This window comes from Synchiropus splendidus, chromosome 6 (assembly GCF_027744825.2).
Source record: "Synchiropus splendidus isolate RoL2022-P1 chromosome 6, RoL_Sspl_1.0, whole genome shotgun sequence".
Taxonomy (NCBI): Eukaryota; Metazoa; Chordata; class Actinopteri; order Syngnathiformes; family Callionymidae; genus Synchiropus; species Synchiropus splendidus.
Window position 1 is genome coordinate 8,642,932 of NC_071339.1, and position 18,032 is coordinate 8,660,963.

The window sequence follows — 18,032 nt, forward strand, 5'->3', positions numbered from 1 at the left end:
CCCTCCTTTTATAGTCCCACATCTCCATGTCAATGTGTGAGTCCAGCTCTGGATGAAGGTTCTCACACTCTCCACCAATCAGAGAGCGAGCTCAGACAAAAGAGGATGTGCCACGTTCATGCCGTCATTGCCCCGGGGACAATAGTTAGATCTCAGGGGGACAGCTGGTGGACTGGGGGAGATGAAGTGTGTGGATGTGGGAACGTGGTGACCCTGTAGAGCCGGTCTGCTGCCCCATGATCAGATCAGTGACTCTGACACACGTTCATCATCACATCACACACGTCACACACTCAAAAACTCTAAAGAACCATCTTTGTTGAGCAACTTTTAGGATTTCATCAAATAACATGGAGTGACTTCTGTGTCTTTCACAATTTTGTATCTGTAATAAGGGCGTACCGGTTATGGTGAATGGTTAATGAGATCCTGTGAGTACTTTTTACATTAAAATGATATTTAAAAAAAAACTAAATAAAAACTACTGACTCAGCAAAGTCGAATTGTTTTATGAATCGCTGAAACATTTTCAAACTTTAGTTATGAAAGAAGAATTGGAAGTGAAGGATATATGGAGGTGGTCAGCACTTTTTGTGCTGCTCTAAAGTCTTCAGGTCAAAGGTCAGCTCCATTGTCCCTCAGTGGTCTGTGAGTGAGGCTCCAGTGGTTTCCCACACTCCTTTCACTGCTGCTGGAACAATAGAAGTGTGTCTCATGATGCAGCACAGTAGGTGCTGCAGCTCATCTCAGGAATTTGGGCATCAACTTGAGACCACTTTTTAACTGATATGTTCAATATTCGAGCAGAAATATTTGTAATTTAGGTCAGAAACGCACCTAATGCAGAGCAAATAATCAAACAAAGCTTTTCATTTGAGACATGAGACAAGGTGAATTCAAACTCAGGACATTCATAATTGTATTTTAGTGAAAGACAATTTCATGAACTAAATCATTATGTTTGATGCAGAAGAAACTAAAAAAGTCACATCACATCTCTGGCACAGATTGAAGGTTCAGACCTGAGAGTGAGACTGGAGTCCAGATGCAGCAGTTTGAAGACACGTGCCTCAGTGTGAGGAGAAGCTTCATGTCACTTTCCCACACTGACTCTGCGCCCTGTTGGTGGAAGAGACTGCAGTGACAGATGCTGCTGTGTGTCGTCATGAAGACCAACCATCTGGAGGGAAAGATGACCATTGGATGGTTCAGGTCTGCTCAGTTTGAAATTATTAATCTGGATTTTTTCCTCTGAAAGAAAGAAAGAGACTTTTCAGAAATGTTTATTTTCAGAGTGTCGCAGCGGAAAAAGTTAATCTGTTGGATCAAAAACCAAACAGAAACTTCATCTCCACTCATGAGGGGCGGTTCACACAGCTGCTCCCTGAAGTGTGCCGACTCCCTGAGGGGAAGAGATGAAGAATGTGATCAGTGGTTGACTGCTCTCAGGAGTTTTCCCACACTCCAGATAGCATCATGTGACCAACCATCTGGAGGGAAGACCTGCCATTGGTCGGTTCTGGAGGTCTGTTCCATTTCAAAAAGATGCTGAACTGAAAGTCTGGAAGGTCTGTGAATCTTGGGTGACATCAGCTGTCAGAAAACTCCATCTACTAGTAGAAATACTTTTCATCTTCTCTGGACTCATGTTGGTGGAGCGTCCAGCAGCTGCTGTTGAAATGTGCTGACTCTCTTTGAGGACTATTGACTTGCGGCTGGAGATATTGGAGCCACCTGTTAAACCACATTCATTTCTTATACTGTTTATGAATCCAACTGAAACAAAACATCAGGCAAACAAAAAAATAAAACTGTTATTTCAGTTCTCTGCTTTATTGAGGAGCAGCATTTCAAGATGATCCTCATCATTTGCAAAGCTTTACTTTCACTCAAGTGTCCACTCAGATGCAGTTAGATCATCCAAAAGATACACAACAGTAATGGTCAATGCTCCCATGAACTCTTCCAACCCAGTGGTGACTCTCTTCTCTCCAGGTGGCAGATGTTGTCAGACTGGAGGAACTTCACTCAGAATGAGCACAAAAGAATCATTCAAAGTCTCTTTGTCGTCTTCTGACAACAGCAGTGAAGGAATTTGGAGGGAAACTTCTTAAACCTTCAGCTCTCAAATGCTCAGTGGATCACGGTGTCAAGCTGTTATTTGTTAATATTTGGATGTTATGAACTATTTAAATTTGACGATGTATTTGACAATCATGTGGTACATCTTACTTCTTGATGTTCATAAATTCAAGTTTAATAGCTTTATATTTTTAAGATCACATTCTTACATCTGTCATATATTGAGCAGACTGCACCTTCAAATTATTCTAGACTTCATTTCAGTTTGAATTGGATCCACTTTAACTCTTTCATTTGCTTAAACTATATTGTTTATATTGTTATTCTTTCTATCTGTTTTCAAAGTTAACTGAGTATCAATACTGCACTAGTGGCACTGATGTTGTACTTCACTTCAATATTTGCCTCCTCATCAAATTTAGCCAAAGAATTCAGGCATATTCTGCTTAAATATACTCATTCAACAAAACAACTCAGGAGAACAGAGATGTAGATCAACATATTTATTTTCCAAACAGGAGGAGCCATGAGAAGATGGACCCCTGAAGAAGAGTGATGACTCATCACAACAACAGCTTGTAGATTTCTACAAGACACTCTGGACTCACAGAGAGTGAAGGTTCAGTCGTCTTTATCAAAGACAAACCTGTGACAGTATCTGAGGACACGACTCACTGCCAACATCTTGACACATTTGATCCAAATGTAGAAAAGCTCAGAACATTGATCTTAAAACAGATCACATTGTTGTCTATAAAACACTCATTTTGCAAACACAAACAATAAATCATCACTGTAGAACTGTGACATGAGTCGGACCTTTTGTCAACAAAAGGATAAAAATGGATCTTAAAACAGATCATCATGAAGTGAAGTCTCCGTCTATAAAAAGACAATCAATACTTCTGATCAGTGTCAATCAAAGCTCCAATATTTCACTGCATTTGAGAACAATCAGTGACATGTAGTGACTCACAAACTGACTCACTGACAAACAGTGACTCTGTGATGTTCAACCAAGGTTTTAGAAAGAAAAACAAACATTGTGATCTTAAAACAGATCAGGTCCAGATTCATTGATCAAACATCAATAATAACATTCTGTAAATTCCAAAGAGATATTTCTGATCACAGTGATCAATACCACACTTCCAATACAGGAAGTCCAACCAACCATAATCACCACTCAAGAAGTGAGTTTAGATTCATGCAACATGCATGATGAGATGTTTCCATCTTCACTTGAAAGAGGTCAGTGATGTCACTTCCTCCACAAACATCATCAAAAACTTCCTTCTGAACATTCAGAAGAACCAGTGAAGAACATTTCCCAGAGTTCAGTGCTTCATCTCTGACCAATATGGTCATCTCAGAGCTCCAGTCTGGGTGTCTACCACGGCCTCCAGGGGGCGCTGTCGCCTGGACTCTTCTCTGTGCTGACGCTGGTCTGGACTGTGGAGCTCAGAGGAGAGAAGTCCATGTCTCCCAGCTTCTTCTCAGAGGAGGACTGAAGCTTGTGGAAGTGCTTCAGCAGTCTTCCTTGTTGTTGGCTCTTCTGCTGCAGCTGGCTCAGGAAGCAAACGGTCATCTCCAGGATGTCTGCTTTCTCCAGTTTGGAGTCTGGCTGCTGTTTGAGGAACTCTGGACCCAGGAGAGACTTGAGCTGCTCGATGCTGCTGTTGATTCTCTCTCTGCGTAACTTCTCCACCAGAGGCTTTCTGAGCTGGAGGAAGAACAAGACAGTCATGAGTACACCTGTTCTGGAGTGTCATATGAGCTCCATCAGAGATGGTTTCTGCTGAAAGATCAAGTCTGAGAGGTTCTTCTATTTACCTTGTGGCTGAGAGTCAGGTGCTCCTGAGAAGTGCTGAGTGCTGCAGTGGCTGTAGGTGCCATGTCTGGATCTGTGTGCTGTAGAGGTCTCTGTAGAGAGAATGTGATCTCTGCTGGCTTCATCCCTCCTTTTATAGTCCCACATCTCCATGTCAATGTGTGAGTCCAGCTCTGGATGAAGGTTCTCACACTCTCCACCAATCAGAGAGCGAGCTCAGGCAAAAGAGGATGTGTCACGTTCATGCCGTCATTGCCCCGGGGACAATAGTTAGATCTCAGGGGGACAGCTGGTGGACTGGGGGAGATGAAGTGTGTGGATGTGGGAACGTGGTGACCCTGTAGAGCCGGTCTGCTGCCCCATGATCAGATCAGTGACTCTGACACACGTTCATCATCACATCACACACGTCACACACTCAAAAACTCTAAAGAACCATCTTTGTTGAGCAACTTTTAGGATTTCATCAAATAACATGGAGTGACTTCTCCTGTGTCTTTCACAATTTTGTATCGGGAATAAGGGCGTACCGTTTATGGTGAATGGTCAATGAGATCCTGTGAGTACTTTTTCCATTAAAATAATATTTTAAAAAAAACTAAATAAAAACTACTGGCTCAGCAAAGTCGAATTGTTTTATGAATCGCTGAAACATTTTCAAACTTTAGTTATGAAAGAAGAATTGGAAGTGAAGGAGATATGGAGGTGGTCAGCACTTTTTGTGGTGCTCTAAAGTCTTCAGGTCAAAGGTCAGCTCCATTGTCCCTCAGTGATCTGTGAGTGAGGCTCCAGTGGTTTCCCACACTCCTTTCACTGCTGCTGGAACAATAGAAGTGTGTCTCATGATGCAGCACAGTAGGTGCTGCAGCTCATCTCAGGAATTTGGGCATCAACTTGAGACCACTTTTTAACTGATATGTTCAATATTCAAGCAGAAATATTTCTCATTTAGGTCAGAAACGCACCTAATGCAGAGCAAATAATCAAACGAAGCTTTTGATTTGAGACATGAGACAAGGTGAATTAAAACTCTGGACATAAATAATTGTATTTTTGTGAAAGACAATTTCATGAACTAAATCATTATGTTTGATGCAGAAGAAACTAAAAAAGTCACATCACATCTCTGGCACAGATTGAAGGTTCAGACCCGAGATTGAGACTCGAGTCCAGATGCAGCAGTTTGAAGACACGTGCGTCAGTGTGAGGAGAAGCTTCATGTCACTTTCCCACACTGACTCTGCGCCCTGTTGGTGGAAGAGACTGCAGTGACAGATGCTGCTGTGTGTCGTCATGGAGACCAACCATCTGGAGGGAAAGATGACCATTGGCTGGTTCAGGTTTGCTCAGTTTGAAATTATTAATCTGGATTTTTTCCTCTGAAACAAAGAAAGAGACTTTTCAGAAATGTTTATTTTAAGAGCTTTACAGCTGAACAAGTTAATATGTTCAATCAAAAACCAAACAGAAACTTCACCTCCACTCATGAGGGGCGGTTCACACAGCTGCTCCCTGAAGTGTGCCGACTCCCTGAGGGGAAGAGATGAAGAACGTGTTCAGTGGTTGACTGCTCTCAGGAGTTTTCCCACACTCCAGATAGCATCATGTGACCAACCATCTGGAGGGAAGACCTGCCATTGGTCGGTTCTGGAGGTCTGTTCCATTTCAAAAAGATGCTGAACTGATAGTCTGGAAGGTCTGTGAATCTTGGCTGACATCAGCTGTCAGAAAACTCCATCTACTGGAAGAAACACCTCTCCTCTGATCTGGACTCATGTTGGTGGAGCGTCCAGCAGCTGCTGTTGAACTGTGCTGACTCTCTTTGAGGACTATTGACCTGCAGCTGGAGATATTGGAGCCACCTGTTAAACCACATTGACTTCTTATACTGTTTATCAATCCAACTGAAACAAAACGTCAGGCAACAAACAAAGAATAAAACTGTTGTTTGAATTATCCACTTCATTGATGTGCAGCATTTCAAGATGATCCTCATCATTTGCAAAGCTTTACTTTCACTCAAGTGTCCACTCAGATGCAGTTAGATAATCCAAAAGATACACAACAGTAATGGTCAATACTCCCATGAACTCTTCCAACCCAGTGGTGACTCTCTTCTCTCCAGGTGGCAGATGTTGTCAGACTGGAGGAACTTCACTCAGAATGAGCACAAAAGAATCATTCAAAGTCTCTTTGTCGTCTTCTGACAACAGCAGTGAAGGAATTTGGAGGGAAACCTCTCAAACCTTCAGCTCTCAAATGCTCAGTGGATCACTGTGTCGACCTGTTATTTGTTAATATTTGGATGTTATGAACTATTTAAATTACACAATGTATTTTACAATCATATCGTACTCCTCTCTTCTCTATGTTCATCATTCAAAGTTTAATACCTTAATGTTTTTAAAATCACATTCTTAAATCTGTCAAATATTGAGCCGACTGCACCTTCAAATTATTCTAGACTTCATTTCAGTTTGAATTGGATCCACTTTAACTCTTTCATTTGCTTAAACTATATTGTTTATATTGTTATTCTTCCTATCTGTTTTCAAAGTTAACTCAGTATTAACACTGCACTAGTGGCACTGATGTTGTACTTCACTTGAATATTTGCCTCCTCATCAAATTTAGCCAAAGAATTCAGGCATATTCTGCTTAAATATACTCATTCAACAAAACAACTCAGGAGAACAGAGATGGAGATCAACATATTTATTTCCCAAACAGGAGGAGCCATGAGAAGATGGACTCCTGAAGAAGAGTGATGACTCATCACAACAACAGCTTGTAGATTTCTACAAGACACTCTGGACTCACAGAGAGTGAAGGTTCAGTCGTCTTTATCAAAGACAAACCTGTGACAGTATCTGAGGACACGACTCACTGCCAACATCTTGACACATTTGATCCAAATGTAGAAAAGCTCAGAACATTGATCTTAAAACAGATCACATTGTTGTCTATAAAACACTCATTTTGCAAACACAAACAATAAATCATCACTGTAGAACTGTGACATGAGTCGGACCTTTTGTCAACAAAAGGATAAAAATGGATCTTAAAACAGATCATCATGAAGTGAAGTCTCCGTCTATAAAAAGACAATCAATACTTCTGATCACTGTCAATCAAAGCTTCAATATTTCACTGCATTTGAGAACAATCAGTGACATGTAGTGACTCACAAACTGACTCACTGACAAACAGTGACTCTGTGATGTTCAACCAAGGTTTTAGAAAGAAAAACAAACATTGTGATCTTAAAACAGATCAGGTCCAGATTCATTGATCAAACATCAATAATAACATTCTGTCAATTCCAAAGAGATATTTCTGATCACAGTGATCAATACCACACTTCCAATACAGGAAGTCCAACCAACCATAATCACCACTCAAGAAGTGAGTTCAGATTCATGCAACATGCATGATGAGATGTTTCCATCTTCACTTGAAAGAGGTCAGTGATGTCACTTCCTCCACAAACATCATCATAAAGTTCCTTCTGAACATTCAGAAGAACCAGTGAAGAACACTTCCCAGAGTTCAGTGCATCATCTCTGACCAATATGGTCATCTCAGCGCTCCAGTCTGGGTGTCTACCAGGGCCTCCAGGGGGCGCTGTCGCCTGGACTCTTCTCTGTGCTGATGCTGGTCTGGACTGTGGAGGTCAGAGGAGAGAAGTCCATCTCTCCCAGCTTCTTCTCAGAGGAGGACTGAAGCTTGTGGAAGTGCTTCAGCAGTCTTCCTTGTTGTTGGCTCTTCTGCTGCAGCTGGCTCAGGAAGCAAACGGTCATCTCCAGGATGTCCGCTTTCTCCAGTTTGGAGTCTGGTTGCTGTTTGAGGAACTCTGGACCCAGGAGAGACTTGAGCTGCTTGATGCTGCTGTTGATTCGCTCTCTGCGTAACTTCTCCACCAGAGGCTTTCTGAGCTGGAGGAAGAACAAGACAGTCATGAGTACACCTGTTCTGCAGTGTCATATGAGCTCCATCAGAGATGGTTTCTGCTGAAAGATCAAGTCTGAGAGGTTCTTCTATTTACCTTGTGGCTGAGAGTCAGGTGCTCCTGAGAAGTGCTGAGTGCTGCAGTGGCTATAGGTGCCATGTCTGGACCTGTGTGCTGTAGAGGTCTCTGTAGAGAGAATGTGATCTCTGCTGGCTTCATCCCTCCTTTTATAGTCCCACATCTCCATCTCTATGTGTGAGTCCAGCTCTGGATGAAGGTTCTCACACTCTCCACCAATCAGAGAGTGAGCTCAGACAAAAGAGCTCTGCAGCAGCTCCATGCTTATTGAGGCTATTGCCTCTGGGACAATAGTGAGATCTCCGGGGGACAGGTGGACCACTGCCTCCAACACACGCCGCTGATGAAGGGAGTGTGTGAGGATGTGGGAAAGTGGTGACCCTGTACAGAGGAGCTGCTGTCTGACATCCTGTCAGGTGATATCACTGCACCACATATGAAGTTATCTCATCTTGCCATTCGCAAAACTGAACTTGTTATCACTGAGCATTGGAAGATCATGGCTGACCACACTTTTGTTCCACAAGCCGCTGTCAGAGATGCCAAATAAATCAATCCACATCAGAATCAGCTTTATATATTTATTTATTGCCAATGTCTGTGAGGATCCCACCAACTTGGAAAGTGTGTTTGTACAATTTACACTGATGAACAAAATAAACAGATCAATAAACAATCACCAGCCGCTCCACCTCCCTCCTGTAACCAGACTCAACTACATCTGAGATGGGCCCGATGATCGTGGTGTCATCTGCAAACTTGATCAGCTTCACGAACTGGTGGCTGGATGTGCAGCAGTTGGTGTACATGGAGTAGAGCCATGGAGAGAGTACAAGAGCCCTGAGGAGACCCGATGTTGAGGGTACGAGTGTCGGAGAGTCCGGAAAAGTTTGCTCTACATGTAAGTTCTGGTCCGTGAGCACACGCTGGGCCTCATGTACATCTGCGCTTGGGTGGGAGCAGAATGATTGAAGCAAGCTCACATGGGGAGTAAAATGGCCTCGAGTTTCATTCCAGAGAGGGAGAGTCGTGCTTTTTGATTTTTGTTTACTTTTAGTGAATGAATTGTTCATGTTATAAACAATGAAATATGATGGAGCCAAATCATGGGTCTAATGTGAATTATGCGAGCAGAAACTTTGGGGAAGTTTCCATCCACATTCATCCACTGCGGCCATCAATTTTGTCGACTTTTGATTGAATCCCCTGTGGAACGTCTGAGGAGAGAAGTTTCCGAGATCTGACCTCACCTGGTGGTGAGCACAGCACTGGTCCTAAAACTTGTCAAAGCAAGGCCCTACATTAATTTATCTTCACTTTGCTGTATTGGCAACTAACTTTGAAGAGGATTTGACTTTATTAATATATTTAATGATGGATTTTATTTCTGTATTTTTTTTTTTGTTGCTTCATTGTAACATGGCCTGATTTGAGGGTACAACAAAGGCTTCTAGGATGTTCCACAATAATGGAAAAAAATGAAGCAATATTGACCAGCAAATGACCAAGAAAACCCACCACTTGCTAATGAACCAATGACTTGGTTAATCTGGTGTGTGGGGAGATCACGGTCAGCTTTTCCCATCAGGGAAACAGCACACTTCAAAAAGCAACTGTCTGAACCACCCCCCTCCTCTGACGTTTAAACAGCCCAAAAATGCAGAAGCAGCCAATCGCAAGGCTTCCCTCCAGATGGTTGGTCTCCATGACGACACACAGCAGCATCTGTCACTGCAGTCTCTTCCACCAACAGGGCGCAGAGTCAGTGTGGGAAAGTGACATGAAGCTTCTCCTCACACTGAGGCACGTGTCTTCAAACTGCTGCATCTGGACTCCAGTCTCACTCTAGAGTTTCTTCCCAATGCATGCTCATGGTCAAAAAATAATTTTAAATTATCATTTAGTGAATGACTGTGATACAAATCTCAGATTATTTTGAATATAGTCAGTGTTAATACAATAGTTTCATGAAATGAAATCAAATTTATTTGTCAAATATCTATTTCTATACATATTCCATCACTGTCCTTAACTTGGGTTCCATATTCATCTAAAGTTAAGACTATAAAGACTCACCATGGATTGTGAGGCATGATCAGGAGTGACATGTCAAAGTCATTGATCCAACATCAGACAGCAGCTCCTCTGTACAGGGCCACCACTTTCCCACATCCTCACACACTCCCTTCATCAGCGGCGTGTGTTGGAGGCAGTGGTCCACCTGTCCCCCGGAGATCTCACTATTGTCCCAGAGGCAATAGCCTCAATAAGCATGGAGCTGCTGCAGAGCTCTTTTGTCTGAGCTCGCTCTCTGATTGGTGGAGAGTGTGAGAACCTTCATCCAGAGCTGGACTCACACATTGACATGGAGATGTGGGACTATAAAAGGAGGGATGAAGCCAGCAGAGATCACATTCTCTCTACAGAGACCTCTACAGCACACAGGTCCAGACATGGCACCTACAGCCACTGCAGCACTCTCAGGAGCACCTGACCCTCAGCCACAAGGTAAATAGAAGAACCTCTCAGACTTGATCTTTCAGCAGAAACCATCTCTGATGGAGCTCATATGACTCTCCAGAACAGGTGTACTCATGACTGTCTTGTTCTTCCTCCAGCTCAGAAAGCCTCTGGTGGAGAAGTTACGCAGAGAGAGAATCAACAGCAGCATCGAGCAGCTCAAGTCTCTCCTGGGTCCAGAGTTCCTCAAACATCAGCCAGACTCCAAACTGGAGAAAGCAGACATCCTGGAGATGACCGTTTGCTTCCTGAGCCAGCTGCAGCAGAAGAGCCAACAACAAGGAAGACTGCTGAAGCACTTCCACAAGCTTCAGTCCTCCTCTGAGAAGAAGCTGGGAGAGATGGACTTCTCTCCTCTGACCTCCACAGTCCAGACCAGCATCAGCACAGAGAAGGGTCCAAGCGACAGCGCCCCCTGGAGGCCCTGGTAGACACCCAGACTGGACCTCTGAGATGACCATATTGGTCAGAGATGATGCACTGAACTCTGGGAAGTGTTCGTCACTGGTTCTTCTGAATGTTCAGAAGGAACTTTTTGATGATGTTTGTGAAGGGAATGACATCACTGACCTCTTTCAAGTGAAGATGGAAACATCTCATCATGCATGTTGCATGAATCTGAACTCACTTCTTGAGTGGTGATTATGGTTGGTTGGACTTCCTGTATTGGAAGTGTGGTATTGATCACTGTGATCAGAAATATCTCTTTGGAATTGACAGAATGTTATTATTGATGTTTGATCAATGAATCTGGACCTGATCTGTTTTAAGATCACAATGTTTGTTTTTCTTTCTAAAACGTTGGTTGAACATCACAGAGTCACTGTTTGTCAGTGAGTCAGTTTGTGAGTCACTACATGTCACTGATTGTTCTCAAATGCAGTGAAATATTGAAGCTTTGATTGACAGTGATCAGATGTATTGATTGTCTTTTTATAGACGGAGACTTCACTTCATGATGATCTGTTTTAAGATCCATTTTTATCCTTTTGTTGACAAAAGGTCCGACTCATGTCACAGTTCTACAGTGATGATTTATTGTTTGTGTTTGCAAAATGAGTGTTTTATAGACAACAATGTGATCTGTTTTAAGATCAATGTTCTGAGCTTTTCTACATTTGGATCAAATGTGTCAAGATGTTGGCAGTGAGTCGTGTCCTCAGATACTGTCACAGGTTTGTCTTTGATAAAGACGACTGAACCTTCACTCTCTGTGAGTCCAGAGTGTCTTGTAGAAATCTACAAGCTGTTGTTGTGATGAGTCATCACTCTTCTTCAGGGGTCCATCTTCTCATGGCTCCTCCTGTTTGGGAAATAAATATGTTGATCTCCATCTCTGTTCTCCTGAGTTGTTTTGTTGAATGAGTATATTTAACCAGAATATGACTGAATTCTTTGGCTAAATTTGATGAGGAGGCAAATATTGAAGTGAAGTACAACATCAGTGCCACTAGTGCAGTATTGATACTAAATTAACTTTGAAAACAGATAGAAAGAATAACAATATAAACAATATAGTTTAAGCAAATGAAAGAGTTAAAGTGGATCCAATTCAAACTGAAATGAAGTCTAGAATAATTTGAAGGTGCAGTCTGCTCAATATTTGACAGATTTAAGAATGTGATCTTAAAAATATAAAGGTATTAAACTTGGAATTATGACCCTAGTGAAGTGAGATGTACCATATGATTGTAAAATACAGCGTCAAATTTAAATAGTCCATAACATCCAAATATTAACAAATAACAGGTCGACACCGTGATCCACTGAGCATTTGAGAGCTGAAGGTTTGAGGAGTTTCCCTCCAAATTCCTTCACTGCTGTTGTCAGAAGACGACAAAGAGACTTTGAATGATTCTTTTGTGCTCATTCTGAGTGAAGTTCCTCCAGTCTGACAACATCTGCCACCTGGAGAGAAGAGAGTCACCACTGGGTTGGAAGAGTTCATGGGAGTATTGACCATTACTGTTGTGTATCTTTTGGATTATCTAACTGCATCTGAGTGGACACTTGAGTGAAAGTAAAGCTTTGCAAATGATGAGGATCATCTTGAAATGCTGCACATCAATGAAGTGGATAATTCAAATAACAGTTTTATTCTTTGTACGTTACCTGATGTTTTGTTTCAGTTGGATTCATAAACAGTATAAGAAGTCAATGTGGTTTAACAGTAGATGGAGTTTTCTGACAGCTGATGTCACCCAAGATTCAAGTACCTTCCAGACTATCAGTTCAGCATCTTTTTGAAATGGAACAGACTTTCATTTCAGCAGATGAAAATGTAGTGGAGATACAATGACAGAATGAAGTCCACATTGCATTGAGCAAATCCCAATCTAAACCAGTTTAGGGATCCTAGAGTGTTAGAGTTTCCGACGTTTCCCTCCAAATTCCTTCACTGCTGTTGTTGAAGGACGACAAAGAGACTTTGAATGACTCATTTGTTCTCATTCTGAGAGAAGCTCCTCCAGTCTGACAACATCTGCCACCTGCAGGGAAGAGAGACAACTGGGTTGGAAAGCATCTTGAAAGTGTTGACACTCTGTCGTCAGTCACCATCCTGACTGACCAACAACATCTGAGTCGACTTCTCAGATGAAGTGACACCTCTACGAATGAAGAGGATGGTCGTGAAATATTCAGAATCTCCCTGAAGACATGTAAATTTAGATCCTCCACTGCTGGTTACAAATTGAGCTCACATTTGTCAGTGCTCAGTCGTCACATGACCAAAGGATTGACATGAATTTATCCATGACTTCACTGTATTCACATTGTGTTAGGTTTTCTTTCATTTCCAGAGATTAACGCTGCAGTGACAGCGCTGTATTGTTTGAGTTTCAAAAAGACGTACGAGGAGATTATTTAGTGGTGTTTTCTCTCCACAACAATGTAGTGTTCCCAGCTCAAGCTGGTTTGGACATTTATCTCACACACACAGCAAATGAAACCAAAGTCAAGTTGGCCTTATCTAAATAATTGGTGGTGAAGATAAGTCTGACAGAGAGAAGGAACAAGTCTGTCTTGTTCATGTCTGAAGCGTGGGATCCAGCTGAGAGCAGTCGACCTCTTATTACACCCAAATCCACCAGGGAATTGGCACACTTTATGGAGCAGCTGTCTGAGTCACCGCTCAGGAGTGAGGTTTGGATCAGACTTTCTTTATTTTTATTAGTGTATGTCACAATGAAGCGAAATATTAAATATTTCTGACTGTTTATGGTGATTTGAAATCTGGAAATAACAGTGAACAAATCCAACTGAGCAAACCTGAACCAGCCAATGGTCATCTTTCCCTCCAGATGGTTGGTCTCCATGACGACACACAGCAGCATCTGTCACTGCAGTCTCTTGCACCAACAGGGCGCAGAGTCAGTGTGGGAAAGTGACATGAAGCTTCTCCTCACACTGAGGCACGTGTCTTCAAACTGCTGCATCTGGACTCCAGTCTCACTCTCAGGTCTGAACCTTCAATCTGTGCCAGAGATGTGATGTGACTTTTTTAGTTTCTTCTGCATCAAACATAATGATTTAGTTCATGAAATTGTCTTTCACAAAAATACAATTATTAATGTCCAGACTTTAAATTCACCTTGTTTCATGTCTCAAATCAAAAGCTTTGTTTGATTATTTGCTCTGCATTAGGTGCGTTTCTGACCTAAATTCGAAATATTTCTGCTCAAATATTGAACATTTCAGTTAAAAAGTGGTCTCAAGTTGATGCCCAAATTCCTGAGATGAGCTGCAGCACCTACTGTGCTGCATCATGAGACACACTTCTATTGTTCCAACAGCAGTGAAAGGAGTGTGGGAAACCACTGGAGCCTCACTCACAGACCACTGAGGGACAATGGAGCTGACCTTTGACCTGAAGACTTTAGAGCAGCACAAAAACTGCTGACCACCTCCATATCTCCTTCACTTCCAATTCTTCTTTCATAACTAAAGTTTGAAAATGTTTCAGCGATTCATAAAACAATTCGACTTTGCTGAGTCAGTAGTTTTTATTTAGTTTTTTTTTAAATATCATTTTAATGTAAAAAGTACTCACAGGATCTCATTGACCATTCACCATAAACGGTACGCCCTTATTCCAGATACAAAATTGTGAAAGACACAGGAGAAGTCACTCCATGTTATTTGATGAAATCCTAGAAGTTGCTCAACAAAGATGGTTCTTTAGAGTTTTTGAGTGTGTGACGTGTGTGATGTGATGATGAACGTGTGTCAGAGTCACTGATCTGATCATGGGGCAGCAGACCGGCTCTACAGGGTCACCACGTTCCCACATCCACACACTTCATCTCCCCCAGTCCACCAGCTGTCCCCCTGAAATCTAACTATTGTCCCCGGGGCAATGACGGCATGAACGTGACACATCCTCTTTTGTCTGAGCTCGCTCTCTGATTGGTGGAGAGTGTGAGAACCTTCATCCAGAGCTGGACTCACACATTGACATGGAGATGTGGGACTATAAAAGGAGGGATGAAGCCAGCAGAGATCACATTCTCTCTACAGAGACCTCTACAGCACACAGATCCAGACATGGCACCTACAGCCACTGCAGCACTCAGCACTTCTCAGGAGCACCTGACTCTCAGCCACAAGGTAAATAGAAGAACCTCTCAGACTTGATCTTTCAGCAGAAACCATCTCTGATGGAGCTCATATGACACTGCAGAACAGGTGTACTCATGACTGTCTTGTTCTTCCTCCAGCTCAGAAAACCTCTGGTGGAGAAGTTACGCAGAGAGAGAATCAACAGCAGCATCGAGCAGCTCAAGTCTCTCCTGGGTCCAGAGTTCCTCAAACAGCAGCCAGACTCCAAACTGGAGAAAGCAGACATCCTGGAGATGACCGTTTGCTTCCTGAGCCAGCTGCAGCAGAAGAGCCAACAACAAGGAAGACTGCTGAAGCACTTCCACAAGCTTCAGTCCTCCTCTGAGAAGAAGCTGGGAGAGATGGACTTCTCTCCTCTGAGCTCCACAGTCCAGACCAGCGTCAGCACAGAGAAGGGTCCAAGCGACAGCGCCCCCTGGAGGCCCTGGTAGACACCCAGACTGGAGCGCTGAGATGACCATATTGGTCAGAGATGATGCACTGAACTCTGGGAAATGTTCTTCATTGGTACTTCTGAATGTTCAGAAGGAACTTTCTGATGATGTTTGTGGAGGAAGTGACATCACTGACCTCTTTCAAGTGAAGATGGAAACATCTCATCATGCATGTTGCATGAATCTTAGCTCACTTCTTGAGTGGTGATTAATGATGGTTGGACTTCCTGTATTGGAAGTGTGGTATTGATCACTGTGATCAGAAATATCTCTTTGGAATTGACAGAATGTTATTAATGATGTTTGATCAATGAATCTGGACCTGATCTGTTTTAAGATCACAATGTTTGTTTTTCTTTCTAAAACGTTGGTTGAACATCACAGAGTCACTGTTTGTCAGTGAGTCAGTTTGTGAGTCATCACATGTCACTGATTGTTCTCAAATGCAGTGAAATATTGGAGCTTTGATTGACAGTGATCAGAAGTATTGATTGTCTTTTTATAGACGGGGACTTCACTTCATGATGATCTGTTTTAAGATCCATTTTTATCCTTTTGTTGACAAAAGGTCTGACTCATGTCACAGTTCTACAGTGATGATTTATTGTTTGTGTTTGCAAAATGAGCGTTTTATTGACATCAATGTGATCTGTTTTAAGATCAATGTTCTGAGCTTTTCTACATTTGGATCAAATGTGTCAAGATGTTGGCAGTGAGTCGTGTCCTCAGATACTGTCACAGGTTTGTCTTTGATAAAGACGACTGAACCTTCACTCTCTGTGAGTCCAGAGTGTCTTGTAGAAATCTACAAGCTGTTGTTGTGATGAGTCATCACTCTTCTTCAGGGGTCCATCTTCTCATGGCTCCTCCTGTTTGGGAAATAAATATGTTGATCTCCATCTCTGTTCTCCTGAGTTGTTTTGTCGAATGAGTATATTTAAGCAGAATATGCCTGATTTCTCTGGCTAAATTTGATGAGGAGGCAAATATTCAAGTGAAGTACAACATCAGAGCGGCTAGTGCAGTATTGATACTCAGTTAACTTTGAAAACAGATAGGAAGAATAACAACATAATATATTGTAAGCAAATGAAAGAGTTAAAGTGGATCCAATTCAAACTGAAATGAAGTCTAGAATAATTTGAAGGTGCAGTCTGCTCAATATTTGACAGATGTAAGAATGTGATCTTAAAAATATAAAGCTATTAAACTTGGAATTATGACCCGAGAGAAGTGAGATGTACCATATGATTGTAAAATACATAGTCAAATTTAAATAGTCCATAACATCCAAATATTAACAAATAACAGCTTGACACCGTGATCCACTGAGCATTTGAGAGCTGAAGGTTTGAGAAGTTTCCCTCCAAATTCCTTCACTGCTGTTGTCAGAAGACGACAAAGAGACTTTGAATGATTCTTTTGTGCTCATTCTGAGTGAAGTTCCTCCAGTCTGACAACATCTGCCACCTGGAGAGAAGAGAGTCACCACTGGGTTGGAAGAGTTCTTGGGAGTATTGACCATTACTGTTGTGTATCTTTTGGATGATCTAACTGCATCTGAGTGGACACTTGAGTGAAAGTAAAGCTTTGCAAATGATGAGGATCATCTTGAAATGCTGCTCATCAATAAAGCAGAGAACTGAAATAACAGTTTTATTTTTTGTTTGCCTGATGTTTTGTTTCAGTTGGATTCATAAACAGTATAAGAAATGAATGTGGTTTAACAGGTGGCTCCAATATCTCCAGTCGCAGGTCAATAGTCCTCAGAGAGAGTCAGCACAGTTCAGGAGCAGCTGCTGGACGCTCCACCAACATGAGTCCAGAGCAGATGAGAAGTATTTCTTCCAGTAGATGGAGTTTTCTGACAGCTGATGTCAGCCAAGATTCACAGACCTTCCAGACTATCAGTTCAGCATCTTTTTGAAATGGAACAGACCTCCAGAACCGACCAATGGCAGGTCTTCCCTCCAGATGGTTGGTCACATGATGCTATCTGGAGTGTGGGAAAACTCCTGAGAGCAGTCAACCACTGATCACGTTCTTCATCTCTTCCCCTCAGGGAGTCGGCACACTTCAGGGAGCAGCTGTGTGAACCGCCCCTCATGAGTGGAGATGAAGTTTCTGTTTGGGTTGTGATTCAACAGATTAACTTGTTCAGCTGCGAGACTCTTAAAATAAACATTTCTGAAAAGTCTCTCTCTTTCTTTCAGAGGAAAAAATCCAGATTAATAATTTCAAACTGAGCAGACCTGAACCAGCCAATGGTCATTTTTCCCTCCAGATGGTTGGTCTCCATGACGACACACAGCAGCATCTGTCACTGCAGTCTCTTCCACCAACAGGGCGCAGAGTCAGTGTGGGAAAGTGACATGAAGCTTCTCCTCACACTGAGGCACGTGTCTTCAAACTGCTGCATCTGGACTCCAGTCTCACTCTCAGGTCTGAACCTTCAATCTGTCCAAAAGAACTGACATGAAATATTTTTGTGATTTGATCACAAAAATTATGTCTGATT

At 42.3% G+C, this 18,032-nt stretch overlaps 3 protein-coding genes and 1 pseudogene across 3 annotated transcripts; 2 read left to right on the top strand and 2 right to left on the bottom strand.

Annotated features, from left to right (window-relative positions):
- Nucleotides 1-3,262: 3,262 nt before the first annotated feature.
- Nucleotides 3,263-4,052, bottom strand: LOC128760943 (transcription factor HES-1-like). Its single transcript, XM_053868710.1, has 2 exons — nucleotides 3,916-4,052; nucleotides 3,263-3,805 (listed from the first exon to the last, which is right to left on the bottom strand). Exons 1-2 carry the CDS (start codon nucleotides 4,036-4,038, stop codon nucleotides 3,473-3,475), a joined length of 456 nt encoding a protein of 151 aa, XP_053724685.1. The 5' UTR covers nucleotides 4,039-4,052; the 3' UTR covers nucleotides 3,263-3,472.
- Nucleotides 4,053-7,515: 3,463 nt separating this feature from the next.
- On the bottom strand, nucleotides 7,516-8,081 carry LOC128760959 (protein hairy-like). Its single transcript, XM_053868757.1, has 2 exons — nucleotides 7,959-8,081; nucleotides 7,516-7,848 (listed from the first exon to the last, which is right to left on the bottom strand). The coding sequence occupies exons 1-2, from the start codon at nucleotides 8,079-8,081 to the stop codon at nucleotides 7,516-7,518; spliced, it is 456 nt and encodes a 151-aa protein (XP_053724732.1).
- Nucleotides 8,082-10,333: 2,252 nt separating this feature from the next.
- Nucleotides 10,334-11,067, top strand: LOC128760907 (transcription factor HES-7.1-B-like; annotated as a pseudogene).
- A 3,785-nt stretch (nucleotides 11,068-14,852) lies between these two features.
- On the top strand, nucleotides 14,853-15,664 carry LOC128760644 (transcription factor HES-1-like). Its single transcript, XM_053868214.1, has 2 exons — nucleotides 14,853-15,068; nucleotides 15,179-15,664. Exons 1-2 carry the CDS (start codon nucleotides 14,946-14,948, stop codon nucleotides 15,509-15,511), a joined length of 456 nt encoding a protein of 151 aa, XP_053724189.1. The 5' UTR covers nucleotides 14,853-14,945; the 3' UTR covers nucleotides 15,512-15,664.
- The last annotated feature ends 2,368 nt before the right edge of the window (nucleotides 15,665-18,032 follow it).

Excerpts from the sequence above, each read along its gene's own strand:
- LOC128760644 (XM_053868214.1), top strand. The coding sequence starts at position 14,946 with ATGAAGCCAGCAGAGATCACATTCTCTCTACAGAGACCTCTACAGCAC. Across the intron at positions 15,069-15,178 it reads ACCTGACTCTCAGCCACAAG|CTCAGAAAACCTCTGGTGGA; the intron begins GTAAATAGAAGA and ends TTCTTCCTCCAG.
- LOC128760943 (XM_053868710.1), bottom strand. The coding sequence starts at position 4,038 with ATGAAGCCAGCAGAGATCACATTCTCTCTACAGAGACCTCTACAGCAC. Across the intron at positions 3,806-3,915 it reads ACCTGACTCTCAGCCACAAG|CTCAGAAAGCCTCTGGTGGA; the intron begins GTAAATAGAAGA and ends TTCTTCCTCCAG.
- LOC128760959 (XM_053868757.1), bottom strand. The coding sequence starts at position 8,081 with ATGAAGCCAGCAGAGATCACATTCTCTCTACAGAGACCTCTACAGCAC. Across the intron at positions 7,849-7,958 it reads ACCTGACTCTCAGCCACAAG|CTCAGAAAGCCTCTGGTGGA; the intron begins GTAAATAGAAGA and ends TTCTTCCTCCAG.